At 41.8% G+C, this 20,202-nt stretch overlaps 3 protein-coding genes across 4 annotated transcripts in view; 2 read left to right on the top strand and 1 right to left on the bottom strand.

Annotated features, from left to right (window-relative positions):
* Positions 1–7: 7 nt before the first annotated feature.
* On the top strand, positions 8–7,220 carry cyb5a (cytochrome b5 type A (microsomal)). Its single transcript, XM_028966915.1, has 5 exons — positions 8–273; positions 1,796–1,924; positions 4,929–4,958; positions 5,230–5,264; positions 6,403–7,220. Exons 1-5 carry the CDS (start codon positions 139–141, stop codon positions 6,482–6,484), a joined length of 411 nt encoding a protein of 136 aa, XP_028822748.1. The 5' UTR covers positions 8–138; the 3' UTR covers positions 6,485–7,220.
* Positions 7,221–8,104: 884 nt separating this feature from the next.
* Positions 8,105–8,977, top strand: ppp1r3g (protein phosphatase 1 regulatory subunit 3G). The gene has a single exon (XM_028970219.1). The coding sequence runs from the start codon at positions 8,119–8,121 to the stop codon at positions 8,731–8,733; it is 615 nt and encodes a 204-aa protein (XP_028826052.1). The 5' UTR covers positions 8,105–8,118; the 3' UTR covers positions 8,734–8,977.
* Positions 8,978–11,027: 2,050 nt separating this feature from the next.
* lyrm4b (LYR motif containing 4) overlaps positions 11,028–20,202 on the bottom strand; it is a 49,122-nt gene continuing 39,947 nt past the window's right edge. Inside the window, exons 3-4 of one of the 2 annotated variants that reach the window (XR_003748430.1) lie at positions 19,045–19,209; positions 11,028–11,489 (exon numbers count right to left, since the gene is read on the bottom strand). Coding sequence is in view for 1 of the 2 variants with exons in the window: in XM_028968692.1 (XP_028824525.1) it covers positions 11,421–11,489 (69 nt within the window). In the remaining variant the exon portion in view is untranslated. The remainder of the gene's footprint in view (positions 11,490–19,044; positions 19,210–20,202) is intronic. The other variant, XM_028968692.1, reaches the window with a different exon arrangement.

Raw genomic sequence — 20,202 nt, 5'->3', positions numbered from 1 at the left:
ATTCGTCCCTCGTCGGGAGCGACTATCGGAAGTGTGCCCAAGTTTACATTTACTCCACGTCCTTGGCTGCGTGAAAGTCCTCTCTCCCGCAGCACGTTTAATTCAGGCGGACCGTCAGGGACCCGGTGCAACTTTCCAATGGGAGAAACGCGAACAGATCAAGCGGCTGCCAAGTACTACCGACTATCCGAGGTGGAGGAGAGGAACACTTTTAAGAGCACATGGATTATTATCAACCACAATATATACGATGTCACGAAATTTCTGGACGAGGTGGGTGAGGTTTAAATCGCGCCGCCTCCGGGTGCGTAGAACCATTTAAAGCGGTCGAATTGTAGTTGACAATTTTTGTTTTTTTATTATTATTCCCGCAAGACTCCTGTTTTCCCCCAAAAAACCCAGACGTTGTCAAACACGACATTTCTCAAAATGAACTCTAATGAAACTTAGAATATCTTGTAGTTGTAAACTTATGATATCTTGTCGTAAGACTTGCTTTTAATTAAAAAACACATGGAGATATCAATTTTTCGCGATTGGAAGTTCTTCTCGTTTTTAGTTATTTTGGAGAGTTTTTGGAGAGTTTTTCTATTTATCTTTTTTTAAAGAGCGCACCGCCGTGTGTAACCGGTGAGAAGGCGCTGTAAGAACGGGCCGAGGGCGGAAGTGTTTGTACAGGTCAGTGATCAGTGGGGCTTGCCGTGACTCTGCACTTCCAGCCAACTGGGAAATCGGGTGGAGTTTCCCGATCACGCATTCGAATGATCTTTTTTTAACACATGGGTCGCTGGACTGAATGATGGTACTTGTTGAGCATCATTCTCATGGCCATTTCTAGGCCCTTCGGTGACCTCCGGCGAAAGGGATCCGGCGGGCCCAACGACAAGCCAATCTAGGCCCAGCTTGGGTATTAATGTGCGGTTTTGTACTACTTGATCGTACGCTTGAGGAGATTAATGCATTTGTTTGATCTCTTAGGCATAACATAAATAATATGACAGATATTAATATGGGCATAATGATATTGACACTTGGTCGGACGCCGCCATGATTCAATAGATTTTACGGAAAATTAAACCAACTCAGTGTTCCTACGTATTTCAGTAGTGGCCTTGTTTTATTTAATTAACTGCCTTAAGAAGATAGCTGGATGAGTTTGTCTGTACGCATTTCACATGACTTACAGAACTTACATTGGGCAAATTCTGTAATATTTGCACTTTTACTTAAGATTGGTACTCAGATAATGTGCAACACATTTTAGTTGCATATATTGGTTTTGCACAAAGATTATTTTATTACAGTTTTGACACCCATTATACACTGAAATATTTGGTGCAAGACTCCTTTACTGTGGAAAATCATTTTAACAAGTGAGACCAGTTTTCTGTCCTGTGCATCACATGGCAAGTTTTCAAACTGCTTGTATGGCTTCTATCATAACTTTATATTGAGCTACCCAGTAGTAAGGCACGCCAAGTACTACATACAAGTTACACTTGTTCATAGTTCCGACACCAGTTATGGGGATAAAGTGTGTTATCAAACTCTCCCGTACATCACATGGAAAATAGTCCCATTTACAATTACAGCATCAATACTTTGCAGGGAGTAGCAATAGTGAAGACGCAAACTTCACACGCTTAGTCTTTGTCCAATTAAAATATTTAATATGCGGCATGTGGTAAGCTGTTGTTTTCAGGGTCCTTTTCAGCCTACCTATGCTTACCCTGATCATTCTTTCCCAAGTCTTCCTTTTACCCGATGTGTGTATTAACATCTTATTACACCTCAGCACCCAGGTGGAGAGGAGGTTCTACGGGAACAAGCAGGGGGTGATGCGACAGAGAGTTTTGAGGATGTGGGCCACTCATCAGATGCTCGGGAGATGGCCAAAAGCTTCTTGATTGGGGAGCTGCATCCAGTAAGAAATGTTTATTTCCCACTGACTGTGACATTATATCAGCAAAGTATTGTTTTAGTGCATGTTGTGCAGGCTGCAACCCTGACAGATTATGACAGAAGTGTCTTCTGGTGAAATCCAATGATTATTTTGATGCCAATTCAGGCTTCTTGCAGAATCCCAGATCTTGCCTATATTGACAGAGAAGGAAATTTAAAGTAGAAAGTTCCTAAAGGGATATTTTATTGTAGTCTGCTTTACCATGATACCAACCCAAGCAGTCTTGCCTTGGCAGCCACTTAGTGTCACCACTGTCAAATTATTTTAATGCATATCTTACAATAATTGCTACATGTTTATATTGTAGTAACCATCCACTTTTTTCTATCTGGGATATCACAACACTCGATATGAGTGACCTTACTGTATACAGTCGGTATGGAAAATATTCAGACCTTAAATTTTTCACTCTTTGTTATATTGCAGCCATTTGCTAAAATCATTTTTCATCAAGTTCATTTTTTCCTCATTAATGTACCCACATCACCCCATATTGACAGGAAAAACACACAATTGTTGACATTTTTGCAGATTTATTATCAAAGAAAATGAAATATCACATGGTCCTAAGTATTCAGACCCTTTGCTGTGACACTGATATATTTAACGCAGGTGCTGTCCATTTGTTCTGATCATCCTTGAAATGGTTCTACACCTTCATTTGAGTCCAGTTATGTTTGATTATTTTGATTGGACTTGATAAGGAAAGACACACGCCTGTCTATATAAGACCTTCCAGCTCACAATGCATGTCAGAGCAAATGAGAATCATGAGGTCAAAGGAACTGCCTGAAGAGCTCAGAGACAGAATTGTCGCAAGGACCAACGAATCTTGGATGAGAGATGTGAAGAACAACCCAAGGATCACTGTGGATGAGCTCCAGAGATGGAGATGGGAGAAAGTTGTAGAAATTCAACCATCACAGCAGCCCTTCACAAGTCAGGGCTTTATAGCATGTTTTGCAGCTGCAGGGTCAGGACTACTGGTTGCAATCGAGAGAAATGCCAAGTACAGGGATATGTTGGACAAAACCCTTTTCCAGGGTGCTCAGGACCTCAGACTGGGCCGAAGGTTTACCTTCCGACAATACAATGACTCTAAGCACACAGCTAAAGTAATGAAGGAGTGGCTTCACAACAACTCTGTGACTTCTTGAATGGCCCAGTCAGAGCCATGACCTAAACCCAATTGAGCATCTCTGGAGAGACCTAAAAATGGCTGTCCACCAAACGTTTACCATCCAACCTGCCAGAACTGGAGAGGATCTGCAAGGAGGAATGGCAGAGGATCCCCAAAACCAGGTGTGATAAACTTGTTGCATCTTTCCCCAAAAGACTCATGGCTTTATTAGATCAAAAGGGAGTTTCAACTAAATACTAAGCAAAGGGTCGGAATACTTATCAAAAAATTATCGTTATCTCGATAATATTATATGTGATATCTGTATCGCAAAGAGTTGCGATAAATGAATTTTATACTGCATCCGAAATTGCATACTATATACTATTGTGACAAATCGGCTCCATCATGGGGGCTTTGGAACAACGCTGGCACCAACAGCCAATACCTACTCCTCCGCCTTCCAAATAACAGGGAGGCGTCTCTCCTTCTCCTCCAGACCTACACAACTACGTCACGGTGTAAAGTTTCTCCCCTTGCACACGCTACATTAAATCCCCATAACACACACATCCCGAACCCCAACAGAAGACATTTACCCGTAACATGGTTAACAATTCGAAGTCCCTGGGCACGCCCGTCCCATCGGCGCGTATCTCACCCGCAAGGCACCACTATATTGTATGTGAAACAGTATGCGAGGCGAGTAGTACGCGCTGTACTTCCGCTGTACTTCTGCGCATGCAGACTGGACACCGACACCGGGCTGGAACCAGACGAGCTGAGCGGTGAATTCATACTATTCGAAACAGTAGATGAGAAGTACCTGGATGACCTACTACTTCCAACTGAATTCTGTAGTAGGCATTCGATGGACACTTCACTATCCCATAAGGCAGCAGGAGAGGCGGCATCATATTTGAAACATGGCCAAACATGGCCATCTACTCCTTTTGACACACGCCGCTACTATACTGTTTTAACGGTAGCGCAGTACGTACAAATTCAGATGTAGTATCTACTCAAGTAGTATGCAATTTCGGACGCAGCATTAATTTATGTGCCAATCATTTGTGTGTTCAAATATGACCAATCAGATGGGCCCTTACTATCTTTATACCCGCAAGGCAAGGAAACAGGCAAGGCAAGGAAATATTTTGTTTAAAAGGTGTTCTTGTTTTAAGACACTCTTGGTGAAAAATGAAAGCAATTCATATTGTGTTGGCAGGTCTATGGTAACAGCAAACCAGAAATCTGAATATCTGCTGAGGGTTTTAAGTCAAATGAATATATATTGCCTGTTTATTTTAGTATGATCATTACATATATAAATAATTTTTAAAAAATATCTAATAATAATAATAATTTAAAAAGCATCTCTCTAGGGAAATGTTATATCGCAAGAAATCACAATATTCAACAACAATACTGCATATTTTCCCAATATCATGCAGCCCTACATAGGATCAGTTTTTCTCAGAAAATAAATCAGCGAAATTATCAACAACTCTGTTTTTCTGTCAATATGGGGTACTGTGTGTACATTAATGAGAAAAAAAGGAATGCAATGATTTTAAATGTCTGTAATATAACAAAAAGTGAAAAATTTAAGGGGGTTTGAATACTTTCTGTATCCACTGGTCCATTGGTCTATTATTTGTATATTAGTGAGCACTAAACTAATGAGCGCTAATAGTCTATGGACATCATACAGGGGAATTAGTCTGAATAAGGGGTGTGCAATGATAAAAGTTATGAAGAAACTAACCACATATTTTTTTTTATTCATTGACTGCATAATGACCTCTCTCTCTTTTCCCCCTCTCTGTCACACCCAATTGACAGGATGACCGTCCAAAAATCGCTAAACCTCCTGTAAGCACTTAATTTGTATTTAAATGGCATAAACAATAAAATGTATACACATTTTTTATCATTACAGCATTACAACTTAAAGGTTGCATGCTGTAGTCCAGTACATACACCCCAGCTGATTGTGGCTGGTGTAGTTATTATGCATTTTATAACATGGTGTAGTTATTTTTAATATTTGTAGTTTGGGTAATACTTGAATTCTGGTTGAATTTTACTTCAAGTACAAATAGAAACGCAACAGGTTCTGAATGTACTTTCACCTTTGTTACAGGAAAGCCTGGTGACTACAGTTCACGAAACTACAAGGTGCGTTCAGACATTAAGTTCTAAAACCACAGTTCTGAATGTTTCTAATCATGGGCTGATCATGTTTTTATTCTTATAATGTTTTATTCTTATAGTATACCTGTTTTAGACCTGCATTCCTGCATTCTACAGTTAAATAGGGGTTTTTCTTGTGAAAAACCATAGCTCTTCGTCATGGACTACAATTATACAATCATTTGTTTTGCTCTTCAGTTTTGAGACGAACTGCATCAAATGAAACATTGATATAATCAAATGTTAATGCTTAAGTACCTGCATCATTTATTGTATTAATCTTACATACAAGACACAACTGCAGCCGTGGGCATAAGTGCATCTCATATTATGAAATTAATATTAAATCTACCAGCATTTTAATATTTGCCATACAGCATAGTATTTACCAAATCCAAAAAGCCCAAAGCCAAGGTTCAGAACATTTTCAGAATGTTGCAATTTTTGTACATTTATGCCATATTTTTTTTTACTCTGATTCAGTTTAATTATGGCAATGATATATTACTGGTTAATAATGCAGATTTTTAAGATGGTTGGCACTATCTGACAAACCAGCACCAATAATGTTGTCAGTGCTTTTCTGCCATAGCACCACCTAGTGGCGGATGTTGCCACAAATATCCAAATTTGGTGGCCATAGTCTACATGGTTCATAAATATTTCCTGATTATGTGAAAATATGCTCATGTAATAAAAATAGTCAACGTTCATTTGCTTATATGCTATTGCATGCACATGTTTTGGATAACTATTTAAAATGGGTGTCTTGCACTTCAAATGACAATAATGTTTTGCAGAGGAGTTGAAAATTTCACAAAAGTTGGTGTATGCAAATGAGCAAAAAAAATCCAATATGGCTGAAATATGTGTGCATATTCATGAGCTTCAGCTGAAGCCAAGGATCATTGGGCAACAAAGTTTTCACAAATCGGAATTATGGTTCAGAATAACGCCACCTATTGGGGAAATTATGCACATTTTTGCATCTGAGTAGTGGGTGGGATACCCAATGCATTTTAAGGAATAAAAATAATAAAAACCACCACAAATACAATAGGGTTCCCTGCAGTTTCATTGCTTGAACTGATTAATGGTGATTAAATGGTTTCTCTGCTTCTAGCTGGTGGTCCAACTGGTTGATTCCTGGTCTCGCCGCAGCTATCGTCACGTTAATGTACCGTATGTACACTGGAGAGGGGTGAGAGTCTGTGAGAGTTGTGAACACACAACAGTGAAGGCAAGGACTGCAGTAATTGTGGCATTGTGAGCTGTATTGGTTCCTGAAGTCATTATTCTAAAGAAAGACATTTTTGTTTCACATAATCTATGATGTAAAGGTACATTCTACCCAGATTCTAACCGCTGGTTCATTTGCTGCTATTAACTAATTGATCCCAACCCTAAATTTCTAAATTACTGCTCTTACAGATGGAAAATTCAAGTCGGCCTCAAATTTGGGTTGAATGCTGCATTCTATTCTCAGTACCATACTTAATATATTGTGATATTGTCAAGCTGAAATATATTGATGGATTATAGTGTTAAACATGAATGCATTGATGTATCTTATAATCACCAAATCATTACATACATGATGAGTTTTATCAAGGCTTAGTTCATATATATATGAACTAATGCAAAGCATATTCATTTAATCATTTTAAAAAAAAGTTACATATGCATTATGAGATTAATATGAACCACATTGTCCCTATGTAGACAATCTCTGATAACACATGACAGCTGGATTGTCCCAAAGGGGTAGGGCTCCAGTGGATGGGGGCATTATATGTAAACATTCCAGAACACGACTTGAACTGAAGCATATGCAGTATGTAGTACTTTTGTGATGATCCAACCATTTATTTCTGGTGAGTCCTGACACAACTTGTTTAATTGTACAGCTTTTTTTAAACAATAAAAAATTGCACCTTGTTCCTTGGTTTCTCTTGATGTTTTTTTTTTAATACAGGATATCTAATTCACTATTTTAAGCAAAGATGATGTAATAGCGCCATCTAGCGGATGGATTCGGTCACAATGAAATGCATCAACTTGGAACTTGCAACTACAGTAATGAAACAACAGAAAGTATTCAAATTATTATATGAAGAATTATCCCAAGAACCCATGGACCTTTTTATAAAATACATATACATTTATATCATTATTTTGGAAAAATAGGAAAAAAACATAGTCTTTGAAACACTGCACGTGGCATTTATTTATGAAGACCTTGCAACAAGTGCAAGGATGTGAGTGACTTTGACAAGAACTAAATAGTGATGTTAGATGACTGGGTCAAAGTTCAAGGTGGATAGGAAATGCTGTTAGTAAAAAAAAAATGCTGCGTGTGGAAAAAGACAATAAAGTTGTCAAGAATCACCAGTGGCATTAATACATGTCCACTATCCTCTAACTAGTGGTTGTCATTGTGATATACAGCATATGGATGTGCTGGAAAAACAAATCTGTGAAATGAAAAATGCTGTTCACTATGTATACTGTCATCCATGTTTTTTTGTGTTAATGACAATCACTTCACCGCCACATGGTTCTTATTACTAAGTTATTGCACAGTAAATTGGACCCAAGTTGCCTTAACTCTCTCCAGCCAGTCGTAGCTCTGCGCATGCGCAGACCAGGCGCGCACTCTGTCACCTAAAACGACGCCTTCGTGTCAAAATCGATTTTTTTTAACGCTCGACGTCAGGAACGTGGAGAGCGGGAGTATGTTTGGTTTGTGGCGAGGGGGCGTAACGCGCCGGCCGACACGCCGCCGCTCCCCGCCGCCGCCACCGCCGCCGCCACTCCGCTGGGCCGCCCTGGCGCGAGCATGACGTCCGACGGGGACGTCTTCCTGCAGGAGCGGCGGAGGGCGAGGTCCCTGCCCGCCTACCCGGAGCAGGCGGCGCTGTTCGAGCGCATCTCCCGCAAGCGTGTGCAGTTCGCGGACGCGCTGGGGCTCAGCCTAGCCAGCGTCAAGCACTTCAGCATCGGCGAGGAGCCGCGGGTCCCCGCCGCCGCGTCCACGCCGCGCCAGGGGCTGCGCTCGGAGCGCCTGGCGCCCGCCTTCAGCGCGCCCGCGGCCCCCGGGGACGTGGAGCCCCGCCTGCAGCGGCTCCGCGTCGCGCTGGAGAAGATCGCCGTCACCCGGCTGGACGTCAGGGGCGTGATCCGGGCGCTGACCACCGGCTGCCGCGGGACGGACGTCGGGGTGCGCTACACCTTCGACGACTGGCTCTCGTTCGTGGACGCGCAGGCGGTGCCCGTGGAGAGCGAGGGCGCCGCGGGGGAGAGGTTCGCCTTCGTCGTGTACACGCCCCCCTTCCTGGAGCCCGGAGCCTCGGCGCACTTCGCCGTGTACTCGAGGACCGAGCACGGAGACTTCTGGGACAACAACGACGGGCGCAACTACACGCTGACGCCCCGGTGCCCGGAGTCGTCCTGACGCGCAAACCGCGCACAGCGCGTAAACTTCTCGCAAATTCACCGTCAGACGTATGAGAAGTTCTGCATTTGAACGATTGTGTCCATTGTGGGAGGTGCGATGCTGGAATCGTATTATAAATACCGCACATTCACGAAATACACGCCATAATTCGTGGGAATAAGTTTAATCATTGAGAATATATATAAATATATATATACATTTTCGGGTAGGTGGGTGTGTCTGGTAAGCATTTTTTTTTTTTTTTTTTAGAAAAATATCAACGCTGGTATTTTTACAATTACACGATTTGATTATCTGCCCAACCTCAGTGGCCACATCCTTCCATTTAATGATACAGCACACCATCTGCTTATTTATCAGCAACATGTGTCCTAAAATCACAGAGCCATAGCTTTATGAAACAGTACTGCGGATAGAAGCAAGGCATAACATGCTGGGCGCACCAGCTACTCATAAATCTCTTTTTGTGCTATTATAACTTATATCTTTACAGGAAGCCTTACAACCGTCCTCCGCAGTCGTTTGCTGCTGTCTGAAGGCCTGTCTACGGGGAGGGGACCACACCCGCATTTCTCTGCATCGGTTTTAATTGTATTAATTCAACATAACAGTGCTGTTCATCATCCTCAGGTATAAATAACTGCAGTGTCTTAATATTAAAGACTTTGATAACAAGTGGTGTTTTGCCGGTTCTTGTCATGGTGGTAGTAGCCTAGTGGGTAACACACTCGCCTATGAACCAGAAGACCCGGGTTCAAATCCCACTTACTACCATTGTGTCCCTGAGCAAGACACATAACCCTAAATTGCTCCAGGGGGGGAACTGTCCCTGTAACTACTGATTGTAAGTCGCTCTGGATAAGGGCGTCTGATAAATGATGTTGATAAATGTTGATTTTCCTTCCATGGCTTGATATCACAAAACACTAGTATAGAGTACATATACTAGTACTACTAATAATAACAACAACAACAATCATAATAAAATATAGCCTGAATAGCTATATTGCCGGTTTGAATCCAACTAATATAAAAGAAACATCGCATGTTCACGTAGCCACACTTTGTTTTATTGTCACATAATGTTACTGACTAACTGAAGAAATCCCAGCTCCAAAATATATGATGGGCGCATCGCTTCGTGGGCATCCCTTCTAAACCCGATGCACCAATCACCCAGAAAAGTGGACCAGGGTCAATCATGAACTCATCAGACCACATGACCGATCGCTGTCATGTCTTTTTTTTTTTTAACGATTAATCCTAATTTCTAATTCCTAAACAGTTCATGTTTTAGTTCATGTTGCAAAGTGAGTGTCAAAATACATTAACAATTTAAATCCAGTTGGTGGCAGGGCTGTGAACATCATATTTCATCCATCAGATATTGCTTGATGACAGCTGACATTATGCCTGATATGTCCACATCTTGACAGGTACAACTGTAAACAGATCATCACTACTATTAAAGTTGGTATTAAATATTGCTTTAACATATATAGTTCCCCCAACTGATGACCTCAGAGGAATAAAACCAAGTCAGATAAAGAACAAAGCTCACCAGAAATATTCTTCCATAGAATAACACTTACTTAATTAAAATAAGATTTATTTCAACATCTTACTAAAAATAAAACAAAAAAAAAACATTTTACTAAAAAAACAAAACCTGTAGGGGTGGTGGGGGAGCTCCGGCAGCCTGTCGATTTATTGCTTTTACAAGTCTATGCACAGCCACGTCACTTCCAGGGGTGAATCTGAAGGGAAGCACATATCTGAACATGACAGGTTGGCAGGTGGCATCTTTCTGATAGCTCTCTGAAGGGGTGCTTAATGTACAGGTAATTCATGCTTCTGGAGAAGGGGCAGCATTATAATGGCCATCATTTTACTGAAGAGCCTGCAGTAAAACTGACTTCCATATTTGGCAACGTCTGTCATAACTGCTGCATTGCGGTGGTGCAGAGACTGAAAAGTGGATCACTTTAAAAGTCGCTCTACCCCAGCAGATGCTCAACGCGGGTCTCTGAAGACCCTCACAGACGTTGAGTAATGTGATCTTTACACCTGTCACTCATGGGGTCATCGCTTGCGTAAAAAACCAACAAAACAGGCTATTTTTACAGGCACGGCCTTGTGCCTTTTACCCCCCGAGCAAAACACAGCAGAGTCCAGTGACCTCGGTGCTCTATTCCTATGTGACCCTGCTGCTCTGCATATAGGCTGAATGCATAAGGTAAGCAAAAAACTATATCTGGTATGTTTAAAAGCATTTTATATAGAGTCTGTGCTGCAATAACGTAAACTTTATTGTAACAACTTTATTGACACGAGCAGACAAAAACACATATATACACGACTGACCATTAAAAAGTGTGGCTCACTCAGGATATTTATACTGCATCACAATAAAGGAAGGTGAGAGGTCATGCACCTCAACATGGAACTGGTAGTTGCCATGGAAAGTGGCAGCATGTGTGCGTCGAAGAATATGGCATGGGGGTATGAAGGTCCCTCTAGATCTCAGATCTCTGGACAGGAAATGGTCTTCACCACCTTCACCATCACCACCAGAAGCAACCAGGCATGACCTGGTAGACATCGGGCAGATGGAGGGTGACAACGTCTCCTGGAGCCTCTTCCCAACAAAGTCTTCTGCAGAATGAGACACAGGCACCAGAAACTCAGCGGGTCTTCATGGGCCCGTCCTCCACAACAGTCTGCTGTGCTTGGTACATCTGTCCAATGGACACCTGTGGATCATGACAAATGTTAGGTCAGATATCTAACCTGCAGAGAAAACCAGGCAAGTCAAGCCCAGTCTTTTACAAAGTACAAATGGGAGGAGTTTGTAAGTTTAGAAAGTAGTAATTTACTTTTAGTTTTAGTAAATCAAAAACTCAAAAGCAGCTAAACTCAGAACTTGTCAGATTACTCCATACACAAAGCCAAAAAGACAACACAGGATTGTGTATTATAACGGAACTTTGGGAGTGAAGCCATTCCTGTGCTACATTCGGAGGAAAAGGTATGGCCCATGGTAGATACACAGGTCTTCGGTGCCCTCAGGAATGTATCTGTAGAAAAAAACCTGCTGCAGTGTTGAAACACCCACGCCTGCATTGATCTTCTTTTTGACAGAACTGACCACGATTTGGGCAGTTTGGGGCAAATCAATACTTCACTGGAGCATGGTTCAAGAGGTAAAGAGCTCAGTTGTGTTCCCGCACATACACTCACAACCGCACGTCACTCCACTAAAATTGAAATTGAAAGGTTGAAAAGGTTTTGACCACAGACCAATATATTTTCTAAATGCAAGGGACCAGCAAAAAAAAAAAAAAAAAAAAAGAGGTAAAACACAAAAGTATTTTTATCACCATTTAATAATGTATATAACTTAAAAAACATGTGCCCTTTGTTCGCGCAACTGCTTGTTTTTCGTTTCATAAATTAGCTTTTATATATTTTTTTAGGTTGAATTTAAATTTGACCTTTGCATTTGACAGCAATTGTGTAGATGTTTCATCATACACTATAAGCCAAAAGTTTGGACACACCCATTCATTGAATGGTCTTGCATTTTTTTACATTATAGAACAAAACTGAAGACACAGGAGTATGAAGAAACACCCATGAGGCAATGTCATAAACTATTAAGAAGCCAACTACACAAAAAGTTTTGAGTCTCTCCAAAGCAGGGAGCTTTCGCTGTGATGGTTTCCAACAGTGCTGAACACTATATCATTAACTCACATTAATAAGCATCTCATGAAGCCGCTTTTGATGATGACGAGAGGATGACAAGCAGCCATGAAGATAAAAACTGATTCATCAAACATACTTCACTTTCTCCTGCTATAGAAAAATACTAAACATGTTTTTTGCACCGGATATTTCAAAACGTCTCCAGACGTCTCCGTATCTGCCACAGGGTCTCACTGGCACGGTATCTACACGAAAGAAGAACCTTCCATTGCCATACAGTATAAGAACATGGTTCAGGACACTATCATATCCAACCCTGCACTGACACCATTTGCAGGCTCACTCTACCCTGGAAGGGGGTCCCTCTCTGTATCACTCCTTCCCAAGGAGTTTTTTTTTTTTGTGTGGAGTTTTTCCTTGTGTGCCGAAGGGTCAAGTGTGGGGGGTGTCAACTGTAGGGCCTGTCAAAGCCCATTGAGACATACTGTATGTGATTTTGGGCTATATAAGAAATAAATGTTGTTGTTGTTGTTGTTGTTGGTTTAGTTTGTACAGCAGTAAAGAAACTTTTAGAATTTACTGCCCATGTATGCATATGCGAGCTGACTACAGAGTGGAGGCAAAAGTTAAGGCTAGATGCTCAGGACCAACGATGCCAACGATGCCATTTTGTTTTTGCCTGATGCTCCAGCCATGGGGATTAGTTCCCATTTGTTTTACAGATGCATCAGAGCAAGTCAAGGGAACCATTCGTTTGGAAGCTGCTCAGCCCAAGCTGGAGGAAAGGAAAGCAGGCAGAGGAGTGAGAGACGCAAGGTCGGCTATAGGGGGTTTGGGGACAACGTGAGCAGAACAGGGTACTTGTTCATTTTTCAAAGTGTTGGCTCAGCACAGAGACGCACTAAGATCTGTCTGGGAGCCCCGCCACCCCTGTGTAAATACGCCCGGCGTCTTTGTGACAGCAGCCATCTGTCAGCTCCCTTCTTCGCAGCCCTGCGCCGCTACGTTCATGACCTCATGCTAACAGAACTAATGCAAATACTTGACTGCAGATGCTGTGGACACAGGCCTGCACGCCAGGCGTATCTGCAGTGTGTATGACTGCGGCTTATTTATCGAGCTGGAGTACAAAAATGGAGGTAGGAGCCATAATCAGCTCTCAGTGCAGACATGAAAGTATTATATACAGGGTGGTAGTAGCCTAGTTGGTAACACACTTGCCTATGACCCGGGTTCAAACTACCATTATGTCCCTGAGCAAGGACACTTAACCCTAAATTGCTTCAGGGGGACTGTCCCTGTTACTACTGATTGCAAGTCACTCTGGATAAAGGCGTCCGATAAATGCTGTAAATGTAAATGTAAATGTATACCCTGATCAAGCCTGAAAAAACTTCCTGTTGAAATTGAATTTCCAAAGACTGACTTCAAGAAATATATGGCCAAATAGAATGCTGGGCTTCATCTCCAGATGTGATGTGTTAAAGGAAGTGGGTTTAGGGTAATTTACACATTTCTTTATTTGCAGCACTTGCACCTTGCCAGACCTCAGGTATTGTTGGTGGTGATTTCATTAGGTAATTCTACTAAACAATTAAGCTTTTAAAGTGACAATGGATGGGCAGTGATGGCCTAGTGTGTAAGGAGGTGGTCTCGTAATCAAATACCGCTCCCAAGGTGCCGGCCCCACACATGATTGCTTTCATTAGTGAACACTTAAGCCACAACCTACACACAGACTCAGCATTGTTACCTCCACTTTATTCTGGATTGTCTTTTCACATAACTTGTTTTTGTCCTTGTGCAACACTTTTTCTGATACCACGCCACAGATCACGCACCATATTGAAGATTACAAGGAATTTAAGATTCATTATTTAAAGCTTTAAAAAAAAGTTTCATGAGGTGTGAAAAGCTTTTTATTTACATCATATATTAAATTAACACCAAACTGGTTGAGAAACTCCAGATAAACTCCATGACCTCTACTCCTTCATTAACAATTTCAAGGTTCTGCTTGAGCCCATGAAAATTTTGGGCTACGGCGCCCCTCCCTCCCTCCCGTCCGCGATCTTTCGATGTGCCGCCCCTCGGTCAATATCAACGCAGCCCGTCCTCAGGCTTTTGTGCCAGTCAGCAGACAGTTCCTTTTTTCCCCTGGCATCAGCAATGCACTGACGCTGGATGGCACCCCAGGGAGAGACCTGTGCCCGTAGTTAAAGCCCGGCTGTGCCCGTCCTTCTCATATAACTGACCTTCAGACTCCGAGCATATGTAAAACCATGATTTTTAATACATTCCAACCTACTGTGACTGTTTAAGACAAGAAGGTCCACTCCTTTGTTAAACTACCCACCTTAAACCTTGTGAACCTCTATTTTTAACAGTATAGGCTGCCATGTACACCATGTGCCAGAATATCTGGGTGCTTCTAACTGTGCAAAGTGTGTGTGTATGTGTGTAAATTCACACTCACACACACACAAGGGAACTGCCGTGTCTATATTTGTTCTTGGCTGGCGAAAAGACAGATGTTTCCTCAGCTTTCAGAAGACAGGAGCGCAGCTGCTCACGTGTCAAATCATTTGACGTTTTCGTGGTGCGAGAGGCTTTTCTGCAATGGAGCGGTGTGACAGGCGCGTGGAACGTTCAGAATGTTACGAGAAGGTGCAAGGCTGCAACTGACGTGCACTTGTTCTTTCCCACCACCCCAAGAGTGGTCACATCTCAGCAGGGCTGTGGGCCTACATGGGTCACTTACTCTCCTCGTTACAGTCGGTACAGAAATCAGCCAGCCCCTCAGAGGGAAACATTCCACTGTAAGAGGGCAGTAAGTGGCATTTAAAATAAAATTCCACCTACTTCCAAGTGAAATTTATTTATAATCAATTTAAGGAAATGTAGAGGTTTAACTTGACAGATTTCTGTGGACAATTTTACAAGGTAAAAGGTTATATATATACAGTATAAGGTTATATATAAATATTGATTTGGGGCATGATTCTGGTACATTCTTGGAAGGAAATGAGGAATTAAAAAAAACGTTTTCAGATCCCGAGCATCAGCACCAGTGAAATATGATAAAAATAAAATAAATCTGCATAGACACCGATGCTAAGAGCCCAAAACTAGATGCACGTTTGTTGCTCTCTGTTCCACTAGAGAGCAGTAGAATCCCATTTGAGCTGCTCCTGTTTGTTTGTAGGTGTGTGTGGGATTACACTCCTCCACTTGCAATGGAGATGGAGTGGAGGGGGCGGAGCAAAGGAGGAGCAAAGTGCTCTCACAGCCAATCAACGAGTAGGTAGTGCCACATTCATGTTAATTGTTGCGGCTGTGGCACCCCGTCACTGAAGCAGCACACTGCAGAGCTTTCCTTCATGCCACACAGACACACACACACACTCCAGTGAATCATTTTTTTCTTCAGATTTCATACACACACTCATAGTGTGGGAGGCCACCCTGTCACTGTGTTTCATGTGTCATGTGTTTCATTTATCAGAATTCCCCAAAAAAAACAATGGGCACATCTGGCAAAAATTCCTTTTTTAAGACTTCTGCTCATAATCTGGAAGCTGACCATAACCCTACTGTGTTAAACATGCCCTCTCTGCAAAAAGGATAACTTAATCAAAAATCATTAATGCTACTGCTTCTAATAAGTGGGGCATTTAATGCACAGAGGTCAGGATAACCTTCGCCCCACGTTCTCCCATGCCCCAGCCTGCTCTGGTGCTGCTGTCATTTGCCATCAGCTTACAAAATGAGACTCGGATTGTTTGCATTATTATTTAAACCAGGCTTTTCAGTAAAACAGGTGAAGTTGAGATAATTCTATTTTTATCCGACTCTAAGCACTTAAAACTGAGGGAGTGAGCCGAGCTCGGCATCTCTCTCACTCACACTGCAGGTAGGATACGGGTTACTGTGGCAACCATGGTACTGAGGTCTGGGAATAGGTGTGTGAAGAAACTTATTCACTGTGGATCTTCTGCTCCTCTGTCGTGATCTCATTCTATTAGTGCAAGTCAGCCTCACTGAGCCATATTCAGCAGCGGAGAGATTTCAATGCTGCTGAGAGAGCAGTAGGAACGATTAACAGACGAGAGGGCGGGGCAAGTGGAAAATCCACTGAAAAATTTAATGGAATAAATGGGCCCTAAAGATATTTACTTGCTGAGTTATTATGAGTCTCTTCTGCTCGCTGCCACCTTCACTGCAGCTCTGCTCTACAGCAAGGGGGTTGGATCACGAAGACGAGACGAGGTTTAGATGCAGTCTCCTCCACTGGTACAGCAGATTGTGCTCTTTCAGCAAAATATGTTGCCAGTGTACAACAGGGATTAGATGTGTAGGAATGGGAGGAGAGCCTGGGAGAAAAAGAGTTGGTAGCAATGAACGTTGTGCATGGCGGTATCTTGGGATTTTAACCCACAACCTTCTGGTTGCAAGTCCGCTTCCTTAGCCAAAAGGCCACCATGCCAGCCATCAGAAGTAATTAGAGAGAGTTCCTCCTCTCCAGAATAACTTTGAAAGAAGATGGCCTGAATATGAGTATCTGCAGCCTCTGAGGTGATTCTGAGTTCCTTTCAAAAGCCAGCTGTGAAGGGAAGAACAACAGAGTACCATATTGCAGTACCATATTGTATTGTTTTTTTCCCTACTGTTTGTCCTAAGCTTCCTGGAGTGACTGTACAATAATGGGGACATTAGAGAAAAGTTAGCCGACTGAAAACAGGGTGTGGGCTGTGTGCAGTGCCACTGGCTTCTGAATGAAGTAATATACATCTTGTTCAATGACAGGTCATCATGAATTATTCACATATTAACAATGAAAGTGAAGTGATTGTCATTGTCCTCTGCTTTTAACCAATCACCCTTTGTACTTTGCTCAGTGGCACCTCAGTAAACCTTCTGATTACAGGACCATCTCAGACCACGAGGAAAACCATATGCTGATAATGTGGCATAGACAAATGCACATGTGGTAATGAGAGCTGTTTAGGCATTTGCCAGGTTAACCGTGGGTGGTACACTGACTGCATATTTGACACTGTGAAATGTGAAATGCAGTGGTGAACTGAGGCATTGAAAAAGACCTGCTGTAAAAGAAATCTGGGATTGAAATCAGGAGATAACATCAAACCGAGAAAATCAGTGTTGTGATGTGCAAAGGATTGAGTGATGTTCTAAAACATATCCCACTGGAACTCAAGATTAAATGTTATAAAGGACATTTCTATATGGTAACAACATGTATTTCTCATTTAGCCCCAAATCACATAAGGAATGTCTCACTAGGCTTCTGTAGGCCCTTCTAAGTGAGAAAAAACTGTTGATCACACAAAATTTAATATCTGTTACACAAGCACCCAATCCCAGGAACTAGGAACAGTTGACACCCTCAATGTTTGGCAATCACAGGAGTGTTAAATTACTCTTTTCTTACCAGCAAGGAAAGGTTAAGGGTCTGCATGAAAATATAAGTGAGCTGCTTGAAGCCTGATTGCAAAGATTTTTGAGATTTCACACTTTAAAGTGAATAAAATATCAAAATCAAGGAATGTAGAGACATCTGAGCACGAAGAGGTCAGGGTTCTGCATCTCTGCGATCTTGAGACCATCAGACAGCGCCTGCACTGAAATCTGACATGTTTCTTTGATTAATAAAACCACGACCACAGGCCCTGTTCTTAATGAGCCTCCATCCAAACGCTTCTAGGTGCAGCACATCCTGTTAATGCAGCAGGCACAAGCAACACATTTCCTTATGACTAAATAAACCAGAATTTGCCCACTGCTGTGAAAAATCCCAACGTAAGAGATTAGCTAGGTAGTTAGCAATAATCTGCTGTTGGCCATATCTGCTGATAAGCAGTCACTTTACAAGTTTTTATATGGTGTATGCACCAATTCCAATCTTGGTCCTTTTTTGTTTTGGTCCGATTTTCTTTCAGAGAAAAGCAAGTACAGATAAAAATACAATTTTATTAACTAAATATTGTTGAATGCTACAAATTAAAAATAAAAAAAGAATGAATAATTCTTAAATAATTAGAAATGATCAACAAAGGACACAGTTACTATATGAAAAAAAAATTGTGCAAGAGATTGAATAATGCAAGTGTGGAAGAGACACAGAGAGATTGTAACGTTGCACATCTTATGTTAATAGTGGAAGTAGGCTAAGAAAATAACCTTCAAGATGGATCACTCACATGCTTCTTTTCACACATTGCAACACTAGTCATGTTAAGGCATAATCACACTAACAAAAGATTTTTCTTTGTGAATATTTTCTCTTTACCGTGTGCGACACCAACCCTGGCCTCGACTACTTCCAGGTGGCCATGCTCTTGGGCGTACACGAACCCCTTGTGGGCCTGGTGGTGGAACAGTGGCAATGACATTCTGATTTAATCCTCACCCTAGATAACCCATGGAGCAGTCTGTGTGGATGGTGCACCTTGGCTGCACCCACAAATTTCTGATTATGGATCTGCTCCCTTACCCGCTAGGCCACTACTGCCCCTGGTATACTAACTTAGTTAGTATTTAAAAAAATCTAATTCTCTGGGATATTTTATGCAACATTACCTCAATGTTTCTTGTCCAGTGAATACCGCAAGGACAGTTCTGCACTCTGAAAACCAGAGCAGGCAGCAATGCAGTGGGCGCTCGGTGAATCGAATTTTTTGATGAACTTTAACCTCGGCATGCTGTGATGCATTGACGTGTGACCAATAGAATCACAGTATCACTCTGAAATCAAAATGGAGGAGAGGTTGACTATAGCAGTGGATATAAGTTGATTATTGGTATTTCATTCAAATATATCACCTTACTGAGACAGGAAGGCGGATAGCCATAGAAATATGTCGGATGCTGTAGGTCTGCCAGGTGTGTTTTTTACAGTTAATGTTTGCTTGTTGAATGCTTGTTGTTGGCAGTGTAGAAATTTCACTAGAGAGCTATATAGCAATAGCTATATATATGTTAACTGAAATAAGGAGGTGTAGTTGTTATGTGGTGTGATTGTGGCGGTGGTGCTCAGTTGCGGCTATTTGTTGGGCCGTTTGGGTGTAACTGGGTGGTAGTAGCCTAGTGGGTAACACACTCGCCTATGAACCAGAAGACCCAGGTTCAAATCCCACTTACTACCATTGTGTCCCTGAGCAAGACACTTCACCCTTTGTTGCACCAGGGGGGACTGTCCCTTTAACTACTGATTGTAAGTCGCTCTGGATGACGGCGTCTAATAAATACCATAAATGTTAATGTATTTGTGCCGAACTCCCTTCAGAACCCCAGAACAACGACATCTTCATTGGACGTCCGGTTTTATAGTTCGGTTGATGAATGATCTGATCGGCCGATTTAGATCCCTAGCCGATCAATCAGGTGCTACCCTAATTATTAAGTCACCTTAACATCATGATCACAAACCAGTAATTTATGAGCTTCGAGTATTTTTGTTTTAGTCTAGTCTTTGCATCAAGCTTCGCGTCACGTCAATACTTATTTTAGTTTAAGTCAAGAAGAAAAAGAACATCTCATCTCATTTTGGTTAACCAAAATGAAGAGACATTTTAGTATATTTTTTTGTAAACCACATTTAGTTTCATTTTCATTCGTCAACAACATTACATGATATATTTTATTATAGTCTCATGCCCAGCATTTATGTTGCGGCTCATTTAGTTTCAGTCACGTCATAAAGAATCGTTCATGAAGCTATTTAAATTTTGTTGACGA

Source organism: Denticeps clupeoides, chromosome 2 (genome assembly GCF_900700375.1).
Source record: "Denticeps clupeoides chromosome 2, fDenClu1.1, whole genome shotgun sequence".
NCBI lineage: Eukaryota > Metazoa > Chordata > Actinopteri > Clupeiformes > Denticipitidae > Denticeps > Denticeps clupeoides.
Note: the sequence above shows the minus strand (reverse complement) of the source record. Positions and strands in the feature narration are given on the sequence as shown.